A 25,449-nucleotide genomic window follows, 5' to 3' on the forward strand; every position below is an offset into this window, starting at 1 on the left:
TTGCTGCCTGTCTGGGGTCTGTTGGACTCTGATAGTTTGATAGTTTTCCAAGAAAGAGTGTGATGTAGGCAGGGCTGGCTGCTTGTAAGAAAGTGCCTCTGGCATTGGGGGAGTTGGGTGGGGCAGGGTCCCAGCAGAGCTCACCAGACCAATCAGATTCAGATTTGGCCTGTGGGGGAGGGTTCAACACAAGAAAGATGGCACCTGCCTGCCAGCTGCATTCCGTATGGAGAAGGATCACTCACAGGGAAAATGGAGACTATTCTCCAGACCTCCCTGCAAAGCTACACCCCTCAGCCTGTCTCCTGTATGCTTCTGACACCCACTGAGTCACCGTTCCTCCACTGGAGACCAGGGTGAGTGCCTGTGAGCGAGTGAGTCTGTTTAAGATGATGTTAAGATGAATGAGGCCGTTTAAGATGAAGTCTGGGTTTCCCACAGCCTTTCATCCCACCCAGATGATCGGAGTCTCTACTGCTTTTTACAGCCAAATGTTGTGGGGGCTCCTCTTCCCAGCACCAGTACTCCAGGCCTGGGGTGGGGCTAGGGTTTTTCATTCCTCCGGGAGGAACCTTCACAGCTGAGATATTCTCGTAATTCTCAACTGCCATATGGAGGTTTGGGGCCCGTTCATTGTTTCCATCCCTCCTACCAGTCTCGATGTGGCTTCTTCTTTATATTTTTAGTTATAGGACTTCTGTTTAGCTAGATTTCAAGTGGTTTCCAGGTTGATTATTCTGTAATTTAGTTGTAATTTTAATGTGTTCATGGAAGGACACCGGCACCATGTTTATCTACTTCACCATCTTCCTCTGATTCAGAAATTATCAGTTTTTAACCATGGCAGTCTTGGAAAGCAAAATGACATGTTCACTTGTAACACCATCATCATATTAAAAACTCTAAGAATTATTTTGAGTTAATTATTTTACATTCTAAAGTCAAATGACATATATTGAAACATTTTTTTTAAACTGTGTTTTGAGGCCAAAAGTGGGTCATGGTGGGATAAGCAAAGGAACTAAACTATGTCTTCTAGTTTTAAATAATTATGATCTAATTCAAGACATAGTACATACATCTTAGATAACAGCTAATATAATGGTATTTACAAATAATGTATGAACTCATATACAATGAAAGACCCACAAGTAAATGAGTTCCAGTATTTGGTTTAGTTACAAAAGAATGTTATTAGGATGTTGGGAGTATTAACAATAGTTTTAAAAAGAGATGAAGGACCTAGAAACATTAAGGGTTCATTTTATGGCCTCATCTAAGGCTTGGCATCCTCTTCAAGCTCACATGTTTTCAGCAGAGTTTAGTTCCTTGCAGCTGAGGCCCTTGATTTCTTGCTTGCTCTAAATGTGGGGCTGTTCTCTGAGAGGCCACCCACCATTTTTTGCCATATGGCCCTTTCCACAATGTGGCAGTTTGCTCCTTCAAGGCCAGTGGGAGCAATTTCACTCATGCTTCATGTCTTCTCTGACTTCGTTGTGTCTTTGACCTTTAAGATTTTTTGAAGGCCTCCCCTGATTAGATCATGCCCACACAGGATAATCTCCCCTTTGAGTGAATAAAAGTCACCTAAATCAGGGATCTTAATTAATTAACTACATCTGCAAAATCCCATTTGCCATAATGTAACATAACAACAGGAGAGACATTCCATCATAGTCCCGGGTTTTACCTGTACTCAAGGGGAAGGACTTCTACAAAGCGTCTGCACAAGGGGATGGATTCTTGGGGTCATCTTAGAATTCTGCCTACTGAGGGGCTTATACACTTGTGCATGGGGCCCGTACCACTATGCTATCTATATTTAAAGAGATGAGGGGCTGGAAACCTCCGAGTGTCCTTGAAACAGTGGTGGTTCTCTGGTGGGAGTATGGCCTTGTTGGAAAGAGGAAGGTTCCAAAGGTCAGAACAATCATCAACCTGTTCTCCCCTTGAGTTAAATCATACCTGCTCAGCTAGCTTTTTAATTAAATTGCGAAAAACATAGTGAAAATACCCCCCATGCCAGCCCAGCTTGTCGCTTGCTTGATTATGAAATCAAACACAATAATTTTAGCCAGTGAAATGGAAATATTCTCCATCTAATTTCATGTTATTTCCCAGAAAAGCTCATTATTTCTAGTCGGCTTGGCTCCCTAACCCCTTTCCACCCTTAGTTAGAAATAGCTGTTCATTAAAGTAGCTTTACAGACTCATCTACTAAAATGCATTTATCTGCAGAAAAATTCCTTATTACTATGAAACATTTCAGCCTTCATCTTTAGGTGTGATATTTTGAGATACAAAAAACAACTCTCAAAATAATTTAGAAGTAAAATGGAGTATTTGTTCACAAATGTTGAAATATCATCTAATATGACTAGAAAAGGAATTGAATTGAGGCTTACCCAATTTTCCCTCCAGGAATCAAAGTCTAAAACATGGCAATTTCAGGTGGAAAATATCGGTTAATAGAAATAACACACACTTAGAAGGTCACTGTTGCTGTGACTTCATGAATACATGATTTAGCCAACCAGCGCATGCTCTAACTATTAATACATCATCAAATGTGCCCAAATGAAGAGATGCCCCGTGTTTTCTGAATTCCTTTCCACTTCCCTTATGAATTGTGGCCATTCAATTTCTGCATCATATGTAGTCTTAAATTCTATTCTTCTGGAATAAATAAAATAACTCTGAAGTTCAAGAGATATAGAGAAAATATGGCCTGTTGGAAAGTTAAAAATTATTCCTTAATAGGAAAAGAACGCATCACAAGAGGATTTTACTTCCTTTTTTGGTTAATGATTCTGTGCTATTGTTTTTTTTTTTTTAGAGAGATGGATAACAATGTGGTTAGGCATGTTAAATGTTGCCTCTGTATTTTTCTACTTCTTAAGGGATATTTCTTATAATAAGATTTTGTAAGAGATACCCTGCTACATTTTAGTCAGTTCCAACTCTTGATTTTTTGAATTTATAATTATAAACACTTGAGGTAGCAATCCAGAAACTTACATAGTACTTACTATATACCAGGTACCAGTACTCTTTAACACTGACTCATTTAATTCTCAGAAAGTCGAGTTTACCTTAGTACTATCATCATCTCCATTTAGAGATGGGGGAAGGGAGTTTAAAGAGAGTAATGAGCCTAGGAGAATGGCTCCAAAGCTACAGTTTTAATCACTATGCTACACTATGTTCTGCCTTCTGTGAGAGGTGACAGGTAACACATGATGCTGACCTTCCAGACGCTTTCATGTCAGCAAGTAGAAATCCAGACCACCTGGGAGATGCTGGACTAGATGCCTGTTCAGATTAAGGTGGCACCTCCCAGAAGGATGGGAGGGGTGGGGTAGTGGCTCCTTGGAGGTGTATCACAGCAAATGGGGAATTGTGACCGAGACTTGGAGAAGACTCACGTGGTCAAAAGGGAGAAAAACATGTCTCAGCTTTGTGCATTGAAGAGAAGATTGAGATAATCTTCCAGTGAGGCCGGGAATGATACAGTCTTGTCCATCTCAAATTATAATCCCACATGTGGATTCCATTTTTAACTCTAATGGTTTACTCAAGACAGAAGTTCTCATCATGAAAGCAATATATGCATGTCACTGCATCAGACTCAAAACTGCTCTTTAACAATCAGTGGGCAATATTTTGAGCCACAGAACCTGAAAAGAAACTTCATTTCTTGATTCTACACCTACAGTTTGTAACTGTGGTAGGCAGAGGAATGGCCTCCCATGGATGTCCATATCCTAATCCCTGGAATCTTGAATATGTCACCTTACATGGAGAAAGGGACTCTGCAGATGTGATTAGATAAATGGCCTTGAGATGGGGAGATGATCCCGGATGTAATTACAAGAATCCTTATAAGGAAAAGAGGGTGGCAGGAGATGTGATCATGGTAACAGAGATTAGAGGGCCCTGCCTAATAGAGTCAGCCTCTAGAAGCTGAAAAAAGAAGGAAACAGTCTCCTCTAGAGCCTCCAGGGGAAACATCGCCCTGCTGACACCTTGATTTTAGCCCGGTGAAACTAATTTTGGACTTCTGACAGCCAGACTGTAAGATAATAAATTTGTGTTGCTGTAAGACACTAAGTTTGTGGTAATTTGTTGCAGCAGCAATAGCAAACTAATACAGCATCCATTTACTTCCTCTGCCTCTAGCCCTGGGCTGTGAAAAACAAGTAGTTGTCTGCAGTAAGTCACTCAAGAGTTTTTACATGACCCTATTAAAAAAGAAGAAAAAGGAGAAAAAAATTCTTTATACTGTACATTTAAACTGATTTTCTTTTCTAGACATGTCTTCATTACCTTTTGACTTTAGTTGTTCTATCATAGACTTAGAGTCAGTTTAATCTATGTTGTTTGCAGTAAATGGAGGAGGAATCCCATAAATGCCTATGAGCTCAAACTATAGACATTCTAGAATCTGTATGAGTGAATGTAGACAACTGCATTGGATTCATTTGTACGTAATATTTTCTGTGTCTTCCATCCTTTTTCTTGCTTAACTATGTGTTTAGATTGTCAACGGCACTGATCCCATGTTTGGTGGACATCATTTTATTTTGCATTTATTATCATTTTTTTGTAACAGTTTTCAACCTTACACAAGAGTTTCTTTAGACTGGACTTCAACTTTTTAAATTTGAAGCATACTTTATCTTATCCAAATTACACACCTGTTACTGTTCTAAACCTCTCTGCATTCCCATTCCACAAAAATCCTAATTTTGTGAGAGGATACTTTGTATCACTGTCTTAAACATCTTATGTTCTATAATCTATAATTGGAATTACTTTGAGTTTTATGATTATTTAAAGTTTCTTCAAGTCCTTTTTAATCAAAAGTCTGTTCTGAAATTTAGATTTGGTTATACAAGGAACTGATTCAAGATATGTGTACAAGTCTTAAATCTACTCATCACAGTGTCGCATGCTGCCATTTTAACTGTCAATAAATGTCTGTGATGAGTACAGATTCCTAGAGCACTGATACTCTCTTTATTTTTTAATTATTTCTTCTACTCCTTCACCTTTGGTTAATTTTGTTTGGTGAATTTGTAGGTCTTCTAATATCTGGACTTTAAATAGTTGCTATTAAACCTCTAAAATCAATCAGCCTCTGGCTGTGCTGTCATTAAAAGTTAACTGCCTTCCCATTAATCCATTAATTGTGAAGATTAATTGGGAAAGCTATTCAAACCAAGGCTCTAACTTGGGGCACATAAGCTAGTGTTTTCCTCCAAGTGAAAGCTTATCCCATTAACACCACAGAGTATTAACAATTCTGTATAGAAGTCACACATCTTACAGAAGAAGAAAGGAATAGAAACTTACAGCCTGTTGCCAAAATGAATTACTTGAAAATCATCCCTGCCTTCAGATCAGCTCTAGAAAAACATATTGACAAATATTTTTAAGTTGTAGCAGTATGTTAGTTTTTAGATTTAAACCACTGATTGACAAAGTTAGAAGCTCATCTCTGTCTTACTTAATATATCTAAAGCTAGTATACTCAAGTGAATGTTAATTTTCATGTCAAACTCAAATGAATACTCAAAGAAGGTGAAGAATTTAGCAGTAGTCTATACTCAGTGGTATTTAATTGAGTTGAAATGCGATTTTATATAATGATGAGAGATAAAATCAGGAAATGCCCATATTTTGTCACCTGCTTTTATGAAAAATTATGAAAAAATCGTATTGTCCATAGTCCTTAAAATTTATTTTTTCTTTTTCTCACCAGAATGTCACTTGTGCAGCAGTTGCCTCCACACTGTCAGTTGACATGGCTACATAGGGAAAAAAGGGTGAGGTGGGACACTGTAACCATTTCTTTAATCTTTAAAAAGCTTCATGAAACAGTATGAAAGGCATAGACGTTTGTGAAAGGAGCAGAACTCTTCATGGGATAGACATTAACTTGCATGTCTATTTTAGTGATTTCCAAACTAGCACAGTCCTGGCTAAACTATACCCCAGACAAATTAAGTCAGAGTGACCTGGAATGGGGTACAGTCATGGGCAAGTTTTACATCTCCCCGTGTGATTCTACTGTGTAGCTAGGATGAATTACCGAAGGTGCACATTCCACAGAGGTGGTAACCTGGAGTTGATCCATATATTTTTGCATCAGGAGGATGATGCTACTTTTCAAATATACGTGGATCTTCCATAGTTACTTAGGATGGACTTCTGTGGCTTTTCTTTGATATGCTGAATGAATGCCTGGAGTGGCCACAACAGTGAGGATGAGCCTACAGACTTGAGGAGAGCTCATTAGCATATAAATAAATGAAGACCACCCCAATGAGAACAAGCACAAGCTATTTATTCAGAGTTCACTATAGCAAGGGAGTCAGCCACCATCAATTGTGTTTGGCAGAGATGCAAAGGCAGGCAGGGGCAAGGGAAAACTTTATCGTGGAAAAATAGGGAACGCTTTGGGGGTACCCTGATTGAAGGCTGTTGACTGAAGAAAGCTGTAGGCAGGCTAACTAAACATAGGGCACCCTATGTGATTGGTTAGGTGTGCAAATTTGGCATCTTCTGACTTTTAAATCACTACTAAATACATAGTTGAAAGCAGGGGAGCAAATTAGTGAAGCTCTACGTTTTTAACCAAGTCCTGGCTATTTTGAGCCAATTGCTACAGGGATGATTGTCTGGCTTCCTGGGCTGGCTACTAAATAGTAGGTTGTCTTCTCGGGCTGGTTGCTGCAGGGTATGGACTGGAGCTATATTTTTTGTATGCAGTCTGCCATTGCCCATTTGTATATTCAATCTCTCATTGGGCAGCGGTCAGAGGTGCGTCAGAGACTGGATCTATGTCATGCCAGGGCAGAGAGACGGGACTCCTGGAGTCCTGAACTACACCTGCATAATCTGTAGAAATACCTCAGACTGGGTTATGGTTAGAAAACAATATTGTTACTTAACTTTTGGATGAAACCTGGCCTTGTACACAATATTTTTCATATTTGTTAGCATAATTCCATACTTTCCTAAATTAGTTGATGATTTCCAATTTCAATAATATAGATTGGAATAAAACATTTTGTTTAAGGAATTAGATTTCTTGAAGGGAAGAACATTCCTTAATCTTGAATCTGTCAATGGAATATTTGGACTAGGTCTAAATAAACTTTTTGTTTTCTGAATAGACTGAGATTCTAACATTTCCAAAACTCTCTGTCAGTGGTCCCATCCCTGCCTCTAAAGTATGGACTTTTAAAGATTTTAAGCATGTTTGCTATCCTATCCCATCCCATTTCATCCCATCCTATTTTACCCTATCCTATCCCATCCCATCCCATCCCATCCCATCCCATCCCATCCCATCCCATCCCATCCCATCCCATCCCATCCCATCCCATCCCATCCCATCCCATCCCATCCCATCCCATCCCATTTTGTTTTTATCCAGTGAATATTCCTGTGGGAAACATGATTCATTAGCCCACATGCAGCTGACTTTGTCAGGTCTTCCAAATAACAGAGAAGGTTGTTTTTACTCATTGACAATTAAGCTGAATACTACTGAAAATCAGTCCTGTGATTTTTTTTTTTTTTTTTGTCAAGTGTATTTTAAATGACCAATATTTGTTTCAACAGTGTACTGGCTCAGAATTGGAACTCTGTGGCCTTGGGTAAATTATTTAACCTTTGTGTCCCTTTCTCTTCGATTGTCCAATGGAGTTAATAGTATCAAGGTTATAGAGTATTTGTCTGGATCAAATGCATTAATACATGTAAGGCGCTGAGAACATAAGCAGCCAATAATATATACCTATTATCTTAGTGCAGGTAGTATTACACAGAGATTAAGAAAATTGAATTACTTTTATTAAAAACTGAACAGCTTTTACTTACTTGAGAATTCTGCATTAAAGCCGTTTATAAAATAAAATTAAATTACTTTTGATCGAGCTATATTAAAATACTTTCATTATAGCTTGCATCTTTATTTGTAAAAGGCTATTGAAATTTTTCACATACACAATTTGCTGGAGATCTAATTTATCATTGTCTTCTTAATGACAGTGGTTTTTCTCTTATGTGAAGAGTAAATGGTGAGTTTTCTGAGATATTTACCTGCAAGCTATAGATTATTGTGTCTTTGTGTGTGTGTGTGGGTGTATGTGTGAAAATGTCTCCGCAGAAATTAGGTAATATTTTCTCTAATAATATGAATATTATAACAGAATTCATTGAAACTCTCCACATATAATCAGTGTATAGAGTTTTTTTTTTAACAAAAAAGACTAGAAACTATAGTTTTACATTTCCAACTGTATATCAAGGTTAAGTGGAAATTCTAATATCACTATGAAAAACGTTGAATAAAAAAGTAATATAATTTTGGAAAAGCACAGAGTAGTAAGAGTGATGTTCATTTCTTCCTCTAAATACAAAACAAAACAAAACAAAACACCAATTAATCAAACATGTCCTGGTACTATATTTGAATTATACAAGCCTCCCCCCTTGCTGACTGTATTTTTAAATTTTACTATTGACTGGAGTCTTCATGCTCTCCTATGCTCCTTTTACATAGAGTTGCCTTTTCCCCCTTTGGTCGAAGTCCCTTCTTTGTTAAGGGTTATCAAGCTGTACTTGGTCCCCATCTGGTTCTGCAGTGAGTTGAGGCAGTGCAGCTCACCACTTCTTCACAGGAATGGGAACTGGGTGAAGGCTGGGGCTGAGAGTGGGAGCTGAGTCCCAGCATGCAATGCAGTAGCCCAATATCTGGAGAGAAGCCTTCCTAGCGCCCCTCTATTCCTCTCTAGGAGAAGTGGGATGTAGGCCAGAGCTCTCTTGCTGGGAGGTATACAGCCCTGTCCTTCTCATGGGCAGATGGTGGGGGTACAATAAGCAATATAATAATATTATGTAACAATTACAGTATATATCATAAAATATAGTAATTACTATATTATATACATATACTATATAGTATATTTACACATGTAAATGTATGTGTATTAATGTATATGTAACATATAAACATAAAAATACCGGGCATGCCAAAAAAATGTATACAAGTAGACACTTTGGTCAACGTTGCTCAGGCAGTAGTTCGCCATAATCAGAAGTGTCTGGATGCTGATGGTAACCACTTTGAGCACATCTTGTAATTGCAGAAGTCAACCGGGACTTGTATTCATCTTTTGTTATTGGTATATATTGAGTATTACAATTTTAATAGTTTTTCTTCCTTAAAATATGTATACATCTTTTGGAACTGCTGTATTTACACATATAAATACATACAATTATATTATGTATACAATTATATAATGTATAATATATACAATTATATAATGTTACATAATACACATTATATAATAAATTATATAATGTATATAGTGTATACAATTATATGTATGTGAAGCGCATTTATATGTTATGTATACATATAATCATGTATTATTAGAAGTAATGAATTTATATGTATATATGTATGCATATATAAATATGTTCAGACATATTTATGCAAGGATGCCATACGATAAGTGTATGCCATCACACTTAGGATTTGATGACCAAGTAAGCATTTGTACAGTGCCAGCTTATGTACATATTCCATATGTATATGTATGCGTTATAATATACACATACATATGTATATTGTAATATGTATATGTATAATACATATATACATGGTTCATATATGTGTATAATACATATACAAATATTGTACATATACACATATAATATGCATAAATATAACACATGTATACTATTGTATGTGTAATATGAGTACATATATTGTAGTTCCACTGGTGAAAGGACCAGGATTGTATGATGATCTGATACATTACTTAATTAAAAAAACAATGCAATTGTTTTGAACGGAAATATCATGTAATTTCAGATTTGAAGGCTCCTTACTTAAATGCCTATATATTCATGCACTGTGAATGATGATTATTGCACTCTGAAAATCTGTAAATTAGAGCTAATAATCATCGAAATTTGAGAGGCAGCTGAGAGTTCAAGCTGGGAGATTAGTTCAGAAGACTAGTTCACTGGGTTGTTTTTATCAGAGTCTAGAATGGGGCTTGTCAGCTGCAGCACTATTGACATTTGGGGCTGGATGATTCTTTGTCATGGAAGGCTGCCCTGTGCACTGTAGGACTTTTGACAGCATCTCTGGTGTACTCTCACTAGATTTTAGTAGTATCCCCAAGTTGTGATGACCAAAGTGTCTCCAAATATTGCTTAATGTCCCCGGGTGGCAAAACCAGTTGTGGTTCTCGCTTTGTCAGAGCAGAATCTGCATTTTACTGCATTTACTGGTGCAGCCAGAGAAAACTGGTTTTCTGGAATTCAATTCACAGGCGACTGATACTTAACTCAGAATTTTATTTCGTTGATGTCTGGAGGGAAATACTCCTTTTACTCATGCCAGACTCATTATTGCTGTCTGAGACCTCCCTCCCTGATGTCAAGACTACTGATGATGAAATTGGTAATAAGCAAATAGCTTGGCAGACCTGAAATTGGCGTATAGACTTTCTTGAGAGGCCTTTTATTCATGTCATTATGGTGTCTGATGAAATTCCTACATTCCAAACCTAAAGAAATAATCATTGTGGTCATGGTATTCCTACTGGATTCTACACCCCAGCACACTTTGTAAACATTATGTTCCCACCACAGTGAGATGAGCAATTTAACAAAACTCTGTATCTCAGTGACCTCATCTATAAAACAAAAATAATATTAGTATCTCAAAGAGAAGTGGTAAAGATACCATGTGTGAAATGGTCGTAAGTTCTTAGCACAGAGCATGCACTAAACATGTGCTAGTTATTCAGTCTTATATAAGAATAACTTTAGAATATTTTATTGCTAAAGAAGCATACAACAGATTGTGGGGAAGTGTGTAACACCACTAAAGCCAACAACTAGAACTTTACCAAATACCAGGAACCCCCTACCTGCACCCCCATCCATTTCCCATATCACACTTCCCTTTCCCCGGGAATGGAATAAGCACCCCTTTTCTTATTTTAACCCTATTCTTTTTAAGCTAAAGACAGAGCAGTATTGATTCTCAGTTTATACTAGCAAAAACAAATGAACAATAAATACATTCCCTCTAAGCGACGGCACTGGAGGCATTTTACATCTCAAACATTGATTTGTATCTGCATAAATTGATTTTGAATTTCAGTTATTCTTTTTTGTCACACCTGAATACTGATAATGATTCAAAAATAACTGTACTTCTGGTAAACACAACACACACACACACACACACACACACACACACCATATAGATAATGCACTCATTTGTACATGCAAACACACACACATTCCACAGTGTACTAAAGCATTTTGGTTGTTGCTTGTCATTGGGCATAGTCAGAATTTTCTTTACTACTCAATGACTGCATGTCTTTTAATGTCTGCACTCCTTAATACTTGAATTACAACTAGATTGACAGTTTCAGTTCTTAAACCAATCAAGAGACATGCAGGAACAGTGGGCAGGTTATCAAGTCTGCCTTCAGAGTTAGCTGAAGAATTTAAGGTGTGAAAGAAGAAAAAGTGGACTTTAAATGAAAATGAGACAATCTTAAAAAACAAAATGCTATGTTGGGCAAATGCTTATGAAAGGCATTCAAATGTTAAGTTGGTAAATATTTACTTATCACTTATACTTTATTTATCACTTATACTTTTATTCTTAGCTTTGAAGAAAAACATTTCAAATAGCAGGACTGCAGAAAAATATTGTAGTTTGTATATTTAAGCAGTAAAACGGCTAGTGACTGTTAAAGAAAAAACTATGTTCAAACAGAAGAAGCTTCAAAAAATTTCAGAATGATCTAGATAATTCTTAGATTAATTTAATTTAAATTAAATTGCTTATTGTTAATTTAAAAATTGGGAAAATAACCCTGCATGATTTTTAATTACCAGTATGTGTTAAATCTTAAGTATGAGAGAAATGTTTTTCTGTTTAGAGCAAAATGCCAACAACTTAATAATTGTATAAAATAAAAGACAAATACTTGAAAGATTGCATAGAATGAAGAATTAGCTGAATAAAATAAATGGGTATAGATATCATAGTCAACATGAGAGTCATACTTTCCCTTTCTCTTTGTGCCTTATTTTTTAATTTATATGTGATACACATAAAAGAATAGATGATAAATGGTATATACTTTCATGTATATTCTTATATACATATTGACATATACATATATGCATGCCATATATACACATACACGCATATTGCGTTCCTCCAGAAGTAACCACTATTCATATTTTATGCCTTTCATTTGTTTTTTAATAGCTTCTTAAAATTACGTGTCCCCAAAGAACATATTACTTAGCTTTGCTTGTTTTTAAGATTCTCAAAACTATGAAACAAATATTATATGTCTTCTTTAACTTGATTTTTTTCATTAAAAATTTTTTTAAGATCCAACTTTTTTATTTTTGGTGTGTGTTGTAGTTCCATTTTGCTGTTGTATGTTATTCCACTGTGAAAAGTACTATGATTTATTGATCTGTTCTTTGATCTTTGGATGTTTGGATTGTTAACGATTTTTTTGCTATTGTGAGCAATTTTGGTAGAAATTGCACATCTCCTGGTGTACAAATGCAAGAGTTTGTCTAGGTCAGTGCTTCCCAACTATTTTCTTTTCATTGAACACAGAAAATATTAATATTTGTATCATATCCTTGGGTAAGTAGGTTCAGTAGGTTAGGTGTCTTAAATGTTTTTTTGACTTAACGATATTTTCAACTTATGGTGGGTTTATCAGGAGGTAACCCCGTCAGAAGTCAGAGTGCCTTGAGACCAGTGGTTTCATCATAGCGATACTCTTTCCAGCAGGACATACCAATTTGATGGAATTGATGGGAATTGAGGGTATGGAAAGTTCAAATATACAATTTCTTAAAAAAAGTAGTTGTTTCAAATTTGCACTCCCACTAGTAGTGTGTTGGAGCTTCTCTTGACCTAAATTTTCTGGATGATTGGGTATTGTTAGAGTTCTGAAATCTTGCTAATCTATCTGTCAATTTACACTTCTTTAACCTGATGCGTTTGACCATCAATTTATATTGGTTCTGTTCTGTGAACTCTCTGATCTTGGCTTGTGCCATTTTTTCTCTGATGTGTTTTCTAACTGATTTAAAGGTAGTTTTTGTTTTTCTTTATTTTGTTTTCCTTAATTTGGAATACAAATTTTATACTGTTTTGCAAGTATTTTCTACATGTTGATATGTCTCTTTTCACTTCATGAAACTTTTGGCCACCATAGTTCTTTATTTAAATATAGTTAAATTTATAAATCTTTCCTTATATAGGTTTATTTATAAATTAGGTATACTGCTTAGGTATCTTTGGTTCTTGTTTAAGTAAAACTTTTCTACCTCAAGATATTATATCATTTTATCATTTCTATGAAGTTTGCCTTCTCCGTTTTCATATTCTCTTTGTCTTTAAGTTTTCTTTTCTTGTTGAACTTAATAGACCCACAGAAGAATACGGCATACAAGCAGGGGGCATATTGTCAGAGATCCTAGTTTTTCTTATTTTGTTTTTTATCTTTTATCTATTGAAGCCAAGAAAGCTGTCAGCACTGTTGTAATCTGACTGGACTTTTTTCCTCTTGGCAGATGATTGTGATGAGCCTCTGGTGCCTGCCCTGTCTCAGGCATCATTCAGTAGTTCATCCGAGCTCTCTAGCAGCCATGGTCCTGGATTTGCAAAGCTAAATCGAAGAGATGGTAAGTCTTCTTTTTCTCCTTGGGTCATGACGAATCTCATTAATTTTCCATTCTCTTTTAACATAATCATTATAAGGGATAGATTGTAAAAGGAAGTAAATATCTAAATAAGCAAATGGTGGAAACTCATGGGATGTCCATGACATGTAAGACTGGTTCTGGAATGGCAGAGGGATGCATCCTATTTGAAAATCCTGTATCATTATTTCAACCCCTAAAGAACTGAATTTCTTCAATCTGGTGAGCTTTTTTATGTATCCTAGAAAATAAACTTTTCTACAAAAATGCAGATGGTCCCTAACTTACACTGGTTCGATTTACGAGTTTTCGGCCTCGTGATGATGAGAAAGCAATATGCATTGATCTTTTCCTGGGCTAGTGGTAGTACCAGGTACAATGCTCCCTTGTGATGCTGGGCAGAGGCAGGGAACCGCAGCTCCCAGCCAGGCCACGATTACAAGGTTAGATCACCCATGCTCTACTGTGTTGTCAGCATTTTCTGGAATTGTGTTCTGAGCTTGTTTGAGGTAGGATAGGCGACGCTATGACGTTCAGTAGGTTAGGTGTCTTAAATGTTTTTTTGACTTAACGATATTTTCAACTTATGGTGGGTTTATCAGGAGGTAACCCCGTGGTAAGTCAAGGAGCATCTGTACACAATTACAGTAGCCATGAAAATTTAATTGGCTCTCTGTTTCAAGATAAGCAAGGACGTTGCAAGAAGAAGTAATTTTTAAAGTTGCTAGTTATTTAAAAATAATAAGCTCTCAGTGTGTATAATTCGCAATGTGGATGACATGATTTACTCTCCTGTTGGGGAATGGGAACTTAATCAGCATTCACGCTCCTTTAGGAATACCCAGTTCATACTGTTGACTCTTAGGTTGTGTTTGATTGCTTGAATATATTTAAAGGGAAGTGCAGATAATTAAATGGCAACTTGCTGTAGAAATAAGAGATAATTTGAAAACTCGTGAATTTAGGGACAGAACATCACTGTGGTCCCTTTTCATAATATGCTAAGGCAAAAACCATCTGTGCATATACTCTGTAGAAAGGCTTGGCAATACTAACACAAACAACACTTTTATCAACCATAAAACAATAGACACCGACATCGTACATTATGAAAACTATGATTAACTCATTATTTTATCCCCTTTTCGTATGCCATGTGTCAGCCACTTCTAATTTTATTCCTTGATGTTATCCTTGGTGTTGTTTTTTATTATTTGAGTACATTGAACATTGGACATAACAGATAGATCACATGCGCCTGTATGTGTGTGTCTGTGTTTTGCCATCTGGTGCACAGTATAAATATCTAACACGTTAGCATGATTTAAAAGTTTACTTTAAAATTTTATCTCATGTTATTTGAGACAATTACTTAATGTGTGTTTCTTTTTTTTAATTGTGTATAATTGACATAACTTATGTGTGTTTCTGAGTGTGAGAGTATGAATGGAGAGTAATCATGGAGATCCTTGTATCAAATGGAGAGTCTGGAGGGCCCTGAATATATTTGTGTTGATAATACTTGTCTGTTATTTTTATTTGCCTTGTAGTGAGAATTATTGGTCACACTGGACTCTCTCTCCCTATTTTCATTTCTGAATACCTTACTGACCACAGGCTAGTGGGCTCTCCTAACCCCTCTGAGGGCCAGTCCAGATCCACATCCATGGTCCTCCCAGTATGATGGGATGACATCATAACACTGATCTTAGAACGATCCAGCTTGTACTCCTTTTTAAAGCAAAGCAGAGTTTAACATTTGGAACCACTCCATTTGAGTAATAAAAGCTTTCATAGGATTTAGACTTTGGAAAGAGATAGAAAATTTAATTTAACTATTTATCTTTATTTCATTTGTTGAGGTTCAATAAATCACTATATATATGTTGTTAATTGGATCAAATATTATTTTTCATTAATTTATATACTCATCAGAAACCTTTATCAGTGGGACTCATTTTCATTCTTAATTCATTTCTATGGCTCTTGGTGAAATACAAAATCAAACTTCATGAATCTCATTTGCATGTTAATGAAACAGGGAAACAAAACAGGATCATTTTAATTATCTTTTGCTCGTTGTCAACCTACTTGATTACATTTTTCTTTCTTATTTAGTTTCTCTTTTTTTCCCTATTAATTACATGAAATGCTCACAAAGGAATGTCAGATTTGAGTGATTTATTAAAGGCTATATGTTATTTCTAGTATTGCAACATTCTTTGTAGTATTTAGGTCAGGCTGTGAAAGCATGTTCGGGCAAGTCAGCAGGTCATGTATAAATAAAAGAAACTAGCAAATAAAGGTCCCAGTATCCTAGAAACACAGGTAGGGCGACTTCTTTCCTGTGGAATCTAGAAAACTTAGAGCCAAAGATTGACAGGCAAGAAATGAGGAATCAAGTTCAACAACCCACTGTTTTCCACCTGTGAAAATGACTAGGCCCCCATAATGGGGGAAAGAGATCAGGAAAAGGCTAGTGTTAAGCTTAATGGTTCCATTTCTACAATCGGGGAAGAAAAATTAACCTTTTGGGAGATATATTAATTTAATTTTGTCACTTCAGTGTCATTGTGGGTTGACTTGTGTCCCCCAAAGAATACATTCAATTCCTAACCCTGATGCCTATAAATGTGACTTTATTTTGACATAGGTCTGGGCAGATGTGATTAAGTTAAGATAAGGTCATATCGGATTAAAATGGGCTCCAAATAAGGCCTTATCAGGAGACAGAAGAGAGAATAAAGCCCCGTGAAGACAAAAGAAGAAATTGGAACGATATAGCTACAAATCAGGAAAAGTCATGTATTGCCAGAGACTACCAGAAGCTAGGAAGAGGCAAGGGAGGATTCTTCTCTAAAGCCTACATGGATATCACAAACCTGCTGACACCTTGATTTTGGACTTCTAGCCTTCAAAACTATAAGAGCAAAAATTCTATTCTTTTAAGCTGCCCTGTTAGTGATAGTTTGTTATAGCAGCCCTGGGAAACTAGTACAAATGCCATTGAGTGAATGACTTCTTTTTCATACTTCCTTTGCATTGGGAAGATGCATCTCAGTTTGAAGCTGACAGATTTCATACATACTGTTTTTCCCTGAACATAAGACCTAGACGGACAAACAGCTCTAATGCGTCTTTTGGAGCAAAAATTACTATAAGACCTGGTCTTATATTATATTATAGTAAAATAAGACTGGGTCTTATAGTAATTTTTGCTCCAAAAGACGCATTAGAGCCGATTGGCTAGGTCTTATTTTCGGGGAAACACTGTAGCTCAGAGAAGTATAATCCATACTTAACTGTGAACAACACAAACAAAAACCAATCACTGCTATTACTGACTACATAATGGAATTAAATCTCTCTCTGCCTTTATATAATATTTCCATTGTTGCAGTTTAAATATAGTTTGAATTATAATGGGCAACTTAGATTTTTACTATTGTCGATGTAGAGTTCTAACAGGTTCTCGTGTACCATTTGATAGTCCAAGTGTATTCTTACGACAGAATTTAAAGAAGCCATATATGCAGAACTGTTCCTGAGCTTGCAATGTAATCCCAGTGAGTTTTTATTTTCATGTAGTTGGGAAACCTTGGAAATGGTTTATTGCAAACCGATATACTTATGTCTACAGGTAAAATAATGAAGTAGCAAATAAAATTATTGTACACAGCAAAAATAAAATGTTTATATTTGTGAGTATAATCATATATATGCACACGTGTTTAATTATGTAGCAGAGGGCTTCAATAATTGACAAATACAGACATACCTCATTTTATTGTGCCTCACAGATGTTGGTTTGTTTTTTCTTTTGCACACTGAAGGCAAGACATGCCACCAGCAAAAAGATTTATTGCTTTATTGTGACAGTCTAGAACCAAACCCTCAATATCTCTGAGGTATACCTGTTTTCTCCCATCTATTCTATAAGATCAAAATATTTCCTATGTTGCTAAAAGGTGAGTTTTCCCTTTATTTATTTATTTTTTAACTACTGTTAAGCCTTTCTACTCTAAATGCTTATAAAGCGATGCTTTCCCCAGACCTATAGGCTCTGCTGTTGAAATCAAGCATCTATCTGTAGAGAAATTAGCATATTTGGTTAATTGACAGAGAGAACTCTCCTTCTTGGATGTACTTCTAATGAGAATAATTATAATATTCTATGCAGAATTATTTGGCAATTCTTACTGCCCTAAATCATTGTACTCGTTGTGTGCTTCGCATACAACTATCAGGCTTAAATGAAAATCCCAAAGATAAATTCCCAAGGTATGCATGATATGTGTCAGTGCTTAAGAAGACAGATGAGGTGAGTGTTTCCTGCTGTTAAACATATTGCACGAAATCTTTATAATTATGACATTTAAAAATAATAACATTAATATACTTAATAACCAGTACTTTCTTTATGATGAAAAGTAAGAGGTGAATTTTATATAGGACTGAAAAACTCAAGCCTAAAGAAAGGGTGCCTTGTTGTCATATGAGGGTGGGTCTGAAAGGTCCCCAGAAGCACAGGAAGGGCAGGCAGGTTTCACTGCCTGAGGAGTTTACACTATTTACTGCATTGGGGCTGGCCTGTTCTTGTTGAGTTTGTTAGAGAACAAAATATGCCAGCAACTTATTTGCTTCTATTTGGACTGCTTCCCCATCACACCCAGGATCTGATGTGCTGAATAAGCCATTGGCAACTTAATAAGTAGTGAATTGCAAGGGTCCTGCGCCCCCATGCTGATTCAGGCTGTGACACTGGACTTCTTATTAGCTCTGCCAGATTTTTCTGTCTCGTGGCCTAATTTATCCTTGGGATTAGGAGATACACAGTTTTAAAAATTGTGATGAGAGCTCTTAAACCCAACTAAATCCCTGAATAATCAGATTCCCTGAGAGTCACCCCTATGGTCATACACTTTCCCAGCGCACTTGAACCTCAGCTAATCTGCCCTGCTTCTCTCTTTTGTACTCTCTCCAGTGGATCATAAAATTTTAGGTGAAGAGCAAACACTTCAGTACTAGACATATCTGGGATCAATCCCCCATTCCTAAATTTACATCACTGCTACCTCTTACTCATTTAAGGACAGGAAAAATATTTAACCTCTATGCTTTAATTTCCTAATTTTCTATTGGAAGAATAAAAATAGTTCTGATATGGTGTTGGCCTTATTGAAAATGATCATAGCTTGCTGGTGTGGTCACAAGAATTACAAAAGCCCAGTCCCAAGAAAATGTTAAACAGTTTCAAAGTGTGTCCTGCCAATTAACCCCATTTTAGCAAACCTCAGGACCAAATAGATACATTAATTTATACAGTGGTAATCTCAGGGAATTCAGGCTTCCACATAACTCAGGTAGGAAAAGTTGATTTATTCCTGACTAATTAAAAGCAAAATAGAGTCAAAGTTTAATAGTTATATTTTATATGTTCATTGTTAGCTTGACATAATGATGAAATGTTCTTATATATCCTCAAAGTCTGTGACCTGGGGTGATCTGATTGTTTTATTTAAAATACTTTTACATTTTCAGTATTTGTAAATTGGTTTGTGAAGTTAAAAACAAAAACACAACCTTCCTAGTGTTTTCATAAAGGTGTGGAAAATGAAGTTGTAGATCAATTTTATGGTCAGTGGTGTGTCACTTGTGCTTATAGGTTATATTTTGTGTACTGGCCTTGAGAAGGTGAAATAAAAATGAGTGAAGATTTACAACTTATTTCTCTATATGTTTATATCCTCTATTCATTAAAGGGGAAAGTTTGCTGTCACTTTTGGGATTAATATAGAACCAATTCTATTCTATCAATTCATTTGATTTAACACCAGGGATGAGCGTCCACCTGACTGTTCGATGCTCTTTATTTGGATGTTGCTCTCCCTTCTGGGTCTCCTTCCTTAGGAGATGTCCCACCCTCTTCTAATCTTTCTCACCAGTGTTTTGGTACCCCTTTTGTCTCAACTTCCATCGTCCTGTTTGCCCTGTAGCACACTTTCTTTAGCTCTGAATCAATCTCATAATATGAGTCAATGTGCCAAATAGCCAATCGTAATTTATAATGATAAAAATGCTAGTTTTGGAAGCATGAAAATTGGATTATAATACTGAATTGTGGGTGTCCTTAGGGGAATGACATTTTCTCTCTTTTTTCCCTTTCCTATAAAAGTATGGGGTTGAGTTTGAGGATTTCTAAATTCTGGGACAATGCATTTTTTTTATTTGTAATATTCTATAGACAGTGTCTTTTCTTTTTAACTCACTCTAATAGTGGGAAATTTCAAAGCATGTGAGTGAATGAAATTGATTCATAAGAAAGTAAGGGGAGTACCTTGAGGCAGATTGTCCTTCTAAGTACCCCCAAACTAGAAGACACACAGAATGCTCCTGGCTTAGGAAATGTCTTCAACTGTTATAAAATCTTGGAATTAAAATTATAAATGTGATCCTACTGAGATTAATATAATGACTCAAATTTGATCAGTTAAGATATATTCATAACATTAAAAATCATCAATAATACATAAGTTACATTTCTTTGTGTATATCTAATATTTTTCACAGTGCTGAGTAGGAAAATGTCACATGTAGGTCCAGTGAATATACACGTGAGTTAAATCATCAGGTGTTGTCATAGGTTGGGTTGTCCCAGTGCACACCCTAGGCCATTGATTGACATGCCAGTGTTTTATTAGGGGGTAGCTCCTAGGAGAAAACATCAAAGGAGTGGAGAAAGGATAAAGAAGGGAAAGAAAACAAATCATTCCACACACAACCGGATTCCCTAGGAAAGTCTGGAGGATAAAATTTTACCTAAGACTTTGTCCTACCTCATGGTCAAGGGACTGAGTCTAACAAGATGACTGGGTGTAGGATTAATTTAGAAACGTTAGTATCATAGCTTGGACTGCTCTAACAAAATGCCACTGACTGGATAGCTAAAACAACAGATACTCATTTCTCATAGTTCTGAAGTCTGGGAAGTCAAGATCAAGGTGTTGGCAGATTTGGGTCCTGGTGACAGCCCACTTCTGGCTGGCAGACAGCTGCCTTCTCATGGTGTATGCACATAGCCTTTCCTTGGTGCAGAGAGAGAGAGAGAGACAAAGAGAGAGACAAAGAGAGACAGAAAGAGAGATCTGCCTTCCTCTTCTCGTCAGGGAGCATGTGGGGACAGAACCCCAGAAAGCAGTTTCCAGGCTCTCGGCCTCACATAGAAAGGTGCTGGCTCGGGTAGTAAATGGCCATCAACTATGATTGGATGGCCATCAGCTGTGGCTAGTTGGCCGTCAGCTGTAACCAGTGAGACATTGGCCACTAATATAACTGCCGTGGCTACACTAGCAGAAAAAAATGGGGGCTAGCAAGAAGATGGTGGCTGGCAAACGCGGACTGCTGTTAGGATGGCGAGTTGCAGACTATGTAGATAATCTGCTTCCTGTGTCTCCAGCCCAGCTGCCAGTGAGAATATATTGGTTTGACTCCCCTATCTATGGCTCCGTGGGTGTTCCTTTTTGGCCTCACCATGTCCTGCGTTCTTATGTGGGGAGCGGGACCAGAGACTCCGCAGGAGATCCTGCACGACAAATGGCGCAGCAAGCAGGGTCTCCCGCATGACAGAGCACTAATCCTATCTTGCGTGTTTCATTCACAAGACCTAATCTAAGCTTTATGACCTCCAAAAGGTACGAGTTGCCATTACATTGAAGGTTATAGCTTCCACATGTGAATTTTTTGGGGGCACAAACATTCAACTCATAACAGTTGCATTTTTATGAGCTAGTAAACCCACTAGAAAGTGTTAACAGCTTGACATGTCTGAGAGAAACCAAAAGATCCAGGCCTTCCGGGCAAAGGTTCTGGAGAGAAAGGAAATACCATACAGTGAGCCTGACATTTTCTGCACCAAACGACAGACCTTCAAAATATATAAATAAAATGTGAGATATAGATGATGTATTACAGAATTGTACCCTTGAAACTTATGTAACTTTACTAACCATTGTCACCGCAATAAACTTTAATTTAAAAAAATCTATAAATAAAATGGACAGAAACGATAGGAGAAATAGATGATAAACTGAAACACAAAACACAGTGAGGAGTTTTTAATATAGCTCTCTCTGTAGCTTATTGAAGAATTAGGCAAATAAATCAGTGGAAATACAGAACATTTTAGTAGCAAAGTTAACAAATTTGACAAAACATGTAAATATGTAATTTATAGTTTAATGTGTTGCAGTATAAAACTCTCCAACAAGTCCAGAATACACATTCTTATCAAGTGTACCTAGAATATTTACTTAAGTTTATTTTGGGCCACAAACAGTATTTCAACAAATCTCAGAGTGTTTAAATCCTATAGAGTAAGTGCCCCCGGTACAGTTGAATTAGGCTAGAAATCAATAATTAAAAATATTTTAAAAACCCAGAAAGGTGTGGAATTTAATTAATATACTTCTCAGAAATAAATCTCAATGGGAATTAGAGAACATTTTAACTCAATGGTAACTAAATACTACAGGTCAAAATTGTGAGCCGCAGTTTAGACCAAATTGTAGCTTTAATTACATATATTACAAACGAAAAAAGGCTAAATATTAATGACCCATCCATTGCCTACTTCTTCAATTTCTCAAGGAATTAGAAAAAGAACAACAGATGAAACTGAAAGTAAGGATAAGGAGAGGAAAAAAGGTATATTAATTAATGAAATAGAAAACATGCAATACAGATAATACAACAAAAATATAATAAGGGGGAATTTTTCACAAAATTCCTGCTCATAATTGTGAAAATTTAAATGAATTGAAAAATTATTTGAAAACCACAACCTACAAAACTGTACCCAAGATATAAAACAGAAAAATGTAAATATTCCCCTGTGTGTTAAAGATGGTAAATCCGCAATTCACATTCTCCAACAGAGAAAACTCCAGGCTAAAATGCCTTTATACATGAATTCTTCCAAACATTTTAAAGGAAGATATGTTAATAACTCTAATCGTACACATTCCCTTCCAGAGGACTGAAAAAAAGTGAAAATACTCCCCAACTCATTCTGAGACCAGCATAACCTTGATACTAAACCCTGTCAAGGACAAATGAGAAAGGAAAATTAAAAGCTACTCTCTCTTTCATGAATATAAATACAAAATACTGTAAACAAAATATTAGCACATATGTGTGAAGGGACTCAGAATGAGAATATACCCTCTCAGCTGGAATGTGGGTTGAACCAAAGAAACGGTGAAAGCACAGGCTGAGCTTCCCTCTTTGACCCTATGCTTAAGTTTCCTGAGCATCTTGCCCAGGAGAGGATAGAGTGAAAGTGTGAGGATAGTTAGCAGTAGAAAACTATCATTTTTTGTGTTCACTGTAGACACTACTATACTTAAAGCTGTGTTGTCATCTGTCATGCACTTGAGTGACACGTCCTCCAAGCTCTACTTCTTTCTCCAGCCAGTGTGGTAAGGACCAAGTCCAGCTTCCAACAGATGTACCATCTACCTGTGGCTTGCTGTGCCATGCTCCCCTGATGCTGAGGGATGATCTGCCCCAGGGGATCCACGGGCATCACGAAATCTGATGGTGGGGTGTGAGGTATGCCTGCCTGTGAGACTGACCTTGACCAATGGAGGGTGAGAATGGATGGATAAAATCTTCCCCCTTTTGGGAACGCTTGTGCACTGTTGGTGGGATTGCAGATTGGTGCAGTCACTATGGAAAACAGTATGGAGGTATCTCAAAAATCTGAAAATGGAACTACCTTATGATCCAGCAATTCCACTCCTAGGTATCTATCCAGAGAAACCCAAAACTCCAATTCAAAAATCTTTATGCACTCCTGTTTATTGCAGCACTATACACAATAGCCAAGACATGGAAACAACTGAAATGCCCATCGATAGATGACTGGATTAAGAAGCTGTGGTACATTTATACAATGGAGTATTACGCAGCCATAAAGAAGAAAGAAATCTTACCATTTGCAACAACATGGGTGGACCTAGAGAACATTATGTTAAGTGAAATAAGTCAGACAGAGAAAGACAAATACCATATGATCTCACTTACATGCAGAATCTAAAGAAAAGAATAAGTGAATGAACTAATCAGAAACAGTTTTGGAGACAAAAAGGAAAAACTGAGGGTACCTAGATGGGGGGTGGGGTAGGGATAAAGGGGAAGGTGAGGGGATTAGAAAACAGTCAGTAACCACAAGATGGCCACAGGGTTTTGAAAATTAATTTGGGGAATGTAATCAATAATGTTGTAAAGATTTTGTAGGGTATCTGATGGACACGTGTCCCATTTGGGAGACCACCTCAGGGATGATGTAGATGCCAGATCACTGCACTGTACACCTGAAGCTGAACAATAATGAATGCCAACTATAATTTTACATATATATGTGTATACATATGTATGTATATACCTACAAGAAGCGGAGTACAGCATTAGGAATAGAGACAGTGGAAATGTAATGGCTCTGTGCGATATCAGAGGGATAGTGCATGGGAGAGGGGGGTTCACACAGTGTGAGGGATATAAATGAGAAACGTCTAAGTATTACTTTGTCTTGTGCACCTGAAACTAATAAAAGAAAAAAGATACCATTGTTACCAGTTGGGAATTTAGCATACTACAACCAGAAAACTCTAACAATGATAAATATTTCAGACAGCAGAGAATAGTAGTTATAAGCAAGGACTCTAGAGCCAGACTGCCTGGGTTCAAATTACAGCTCTACCATTTTCTGCTTATATCACTGGAGACAAGTTACTCAGCTCATGTGCCTCAGTTTCCTCATCTGTATAGCAGGGGAAATACCCACCTCAAAGGAGAATTTGGAGAAGTCTGTAGAGGACGTTTGAAGACACCAGGGAAGAGGGAGATCCCAGCTGTGATCAAAATTTGGAAAGGTGGCCACATGGATCGGCAAAGAAGAGATTTTCTAAGAGAAGCTAGTATCATGGGTCAGTTTGACCACCCGAATATCATTCGCCTAGAAGGTGTTATTACAAAAAGATCCTTCCCGACCATTGGGGTGGAGACGTTTTGCCCCAGCTTCCTGAGGGCAGGGTTTTCAAATAGCATCCAGGCCCTGAATCCAGTGCCAGGGGGCGGGTCTTTGCCCCCCAGGATTCCTGCTGTAGTCACCCAGTGAAGTAAGAAAATCACAGGAGAGAAGAAGAGAGGAGAAAGAAGGTGGGAGGAGAGGAGAGCCGAGAGATGAGGAAAATAGAGGAGAAATTGGAATGACATGACTGAAATTACATTTTTTAAAATCAAAGTCTTGCCCACTGCATTTCTCCCTATTAAAACCAAATTGTATTCCTTGAAAAAAAAAAAATCTTCCCTCTTTTGTCCTCAGGGTGGAAAGTTCTGAGGTGAATCTCATAAGGGCTGCTCAGAAGTATTAAACTGCTCTTTTTATGCGTACATTGTTTTCCTGATTTTGTTTGTCTATCTGTGTCTCTTGTATCGCATTGAGCTTCTTAAGGTGATAATTTTGAGTTCTTTGTTAGGCAGTTCGTAGCTCTTCATTTCTTTGGGGTTGGTTACTGGAAGCTTGTTAGTGTCCTTTGGTGGCGTCATGTTTGCCTCATTTTTCATGATCTGTGCAGCTTTGCACTGCTGTCCCTA

At 37.0% G+C, this 25,449-nt stretch overlaps 1 protein-coding gene across 1 annotated transcript in view; it reads left to right on the forward strand.

The window, feature by feature from the left end:
- CNTNAP4 (contactin associated protein family member 4) overlaps positions 1-25,449 on the forward strand; it is a 229,537-nt gene that overhangs the window by 23,314 nt on the left and 180,774 nt on the right. Inside the window, exon 2 of the mRNA XM_081031056.1 lies at positions 13,666-13,776. Coding sequence (XP_080887182.1) covers positions 13,666-13,776 — 111 coding nt within the window. The remainder of the gene's footprint in view (positions 1-13,665; positions 13,777-25,449) is intronic.

The sequence above is a fragment of the Rhinolophus hipposideros genome (assembly GCF_964194185.1).
Source record: "Rhinolophus hipposideros genome assembly, chromosome: 21".
Taxonomy (NCBI): Eukaryota; Metazoa; Chordata; class Mammalia; order Chiroptera; family Rhinolophidae; genus Rhinolophus; species Rhinolophus hipposideros.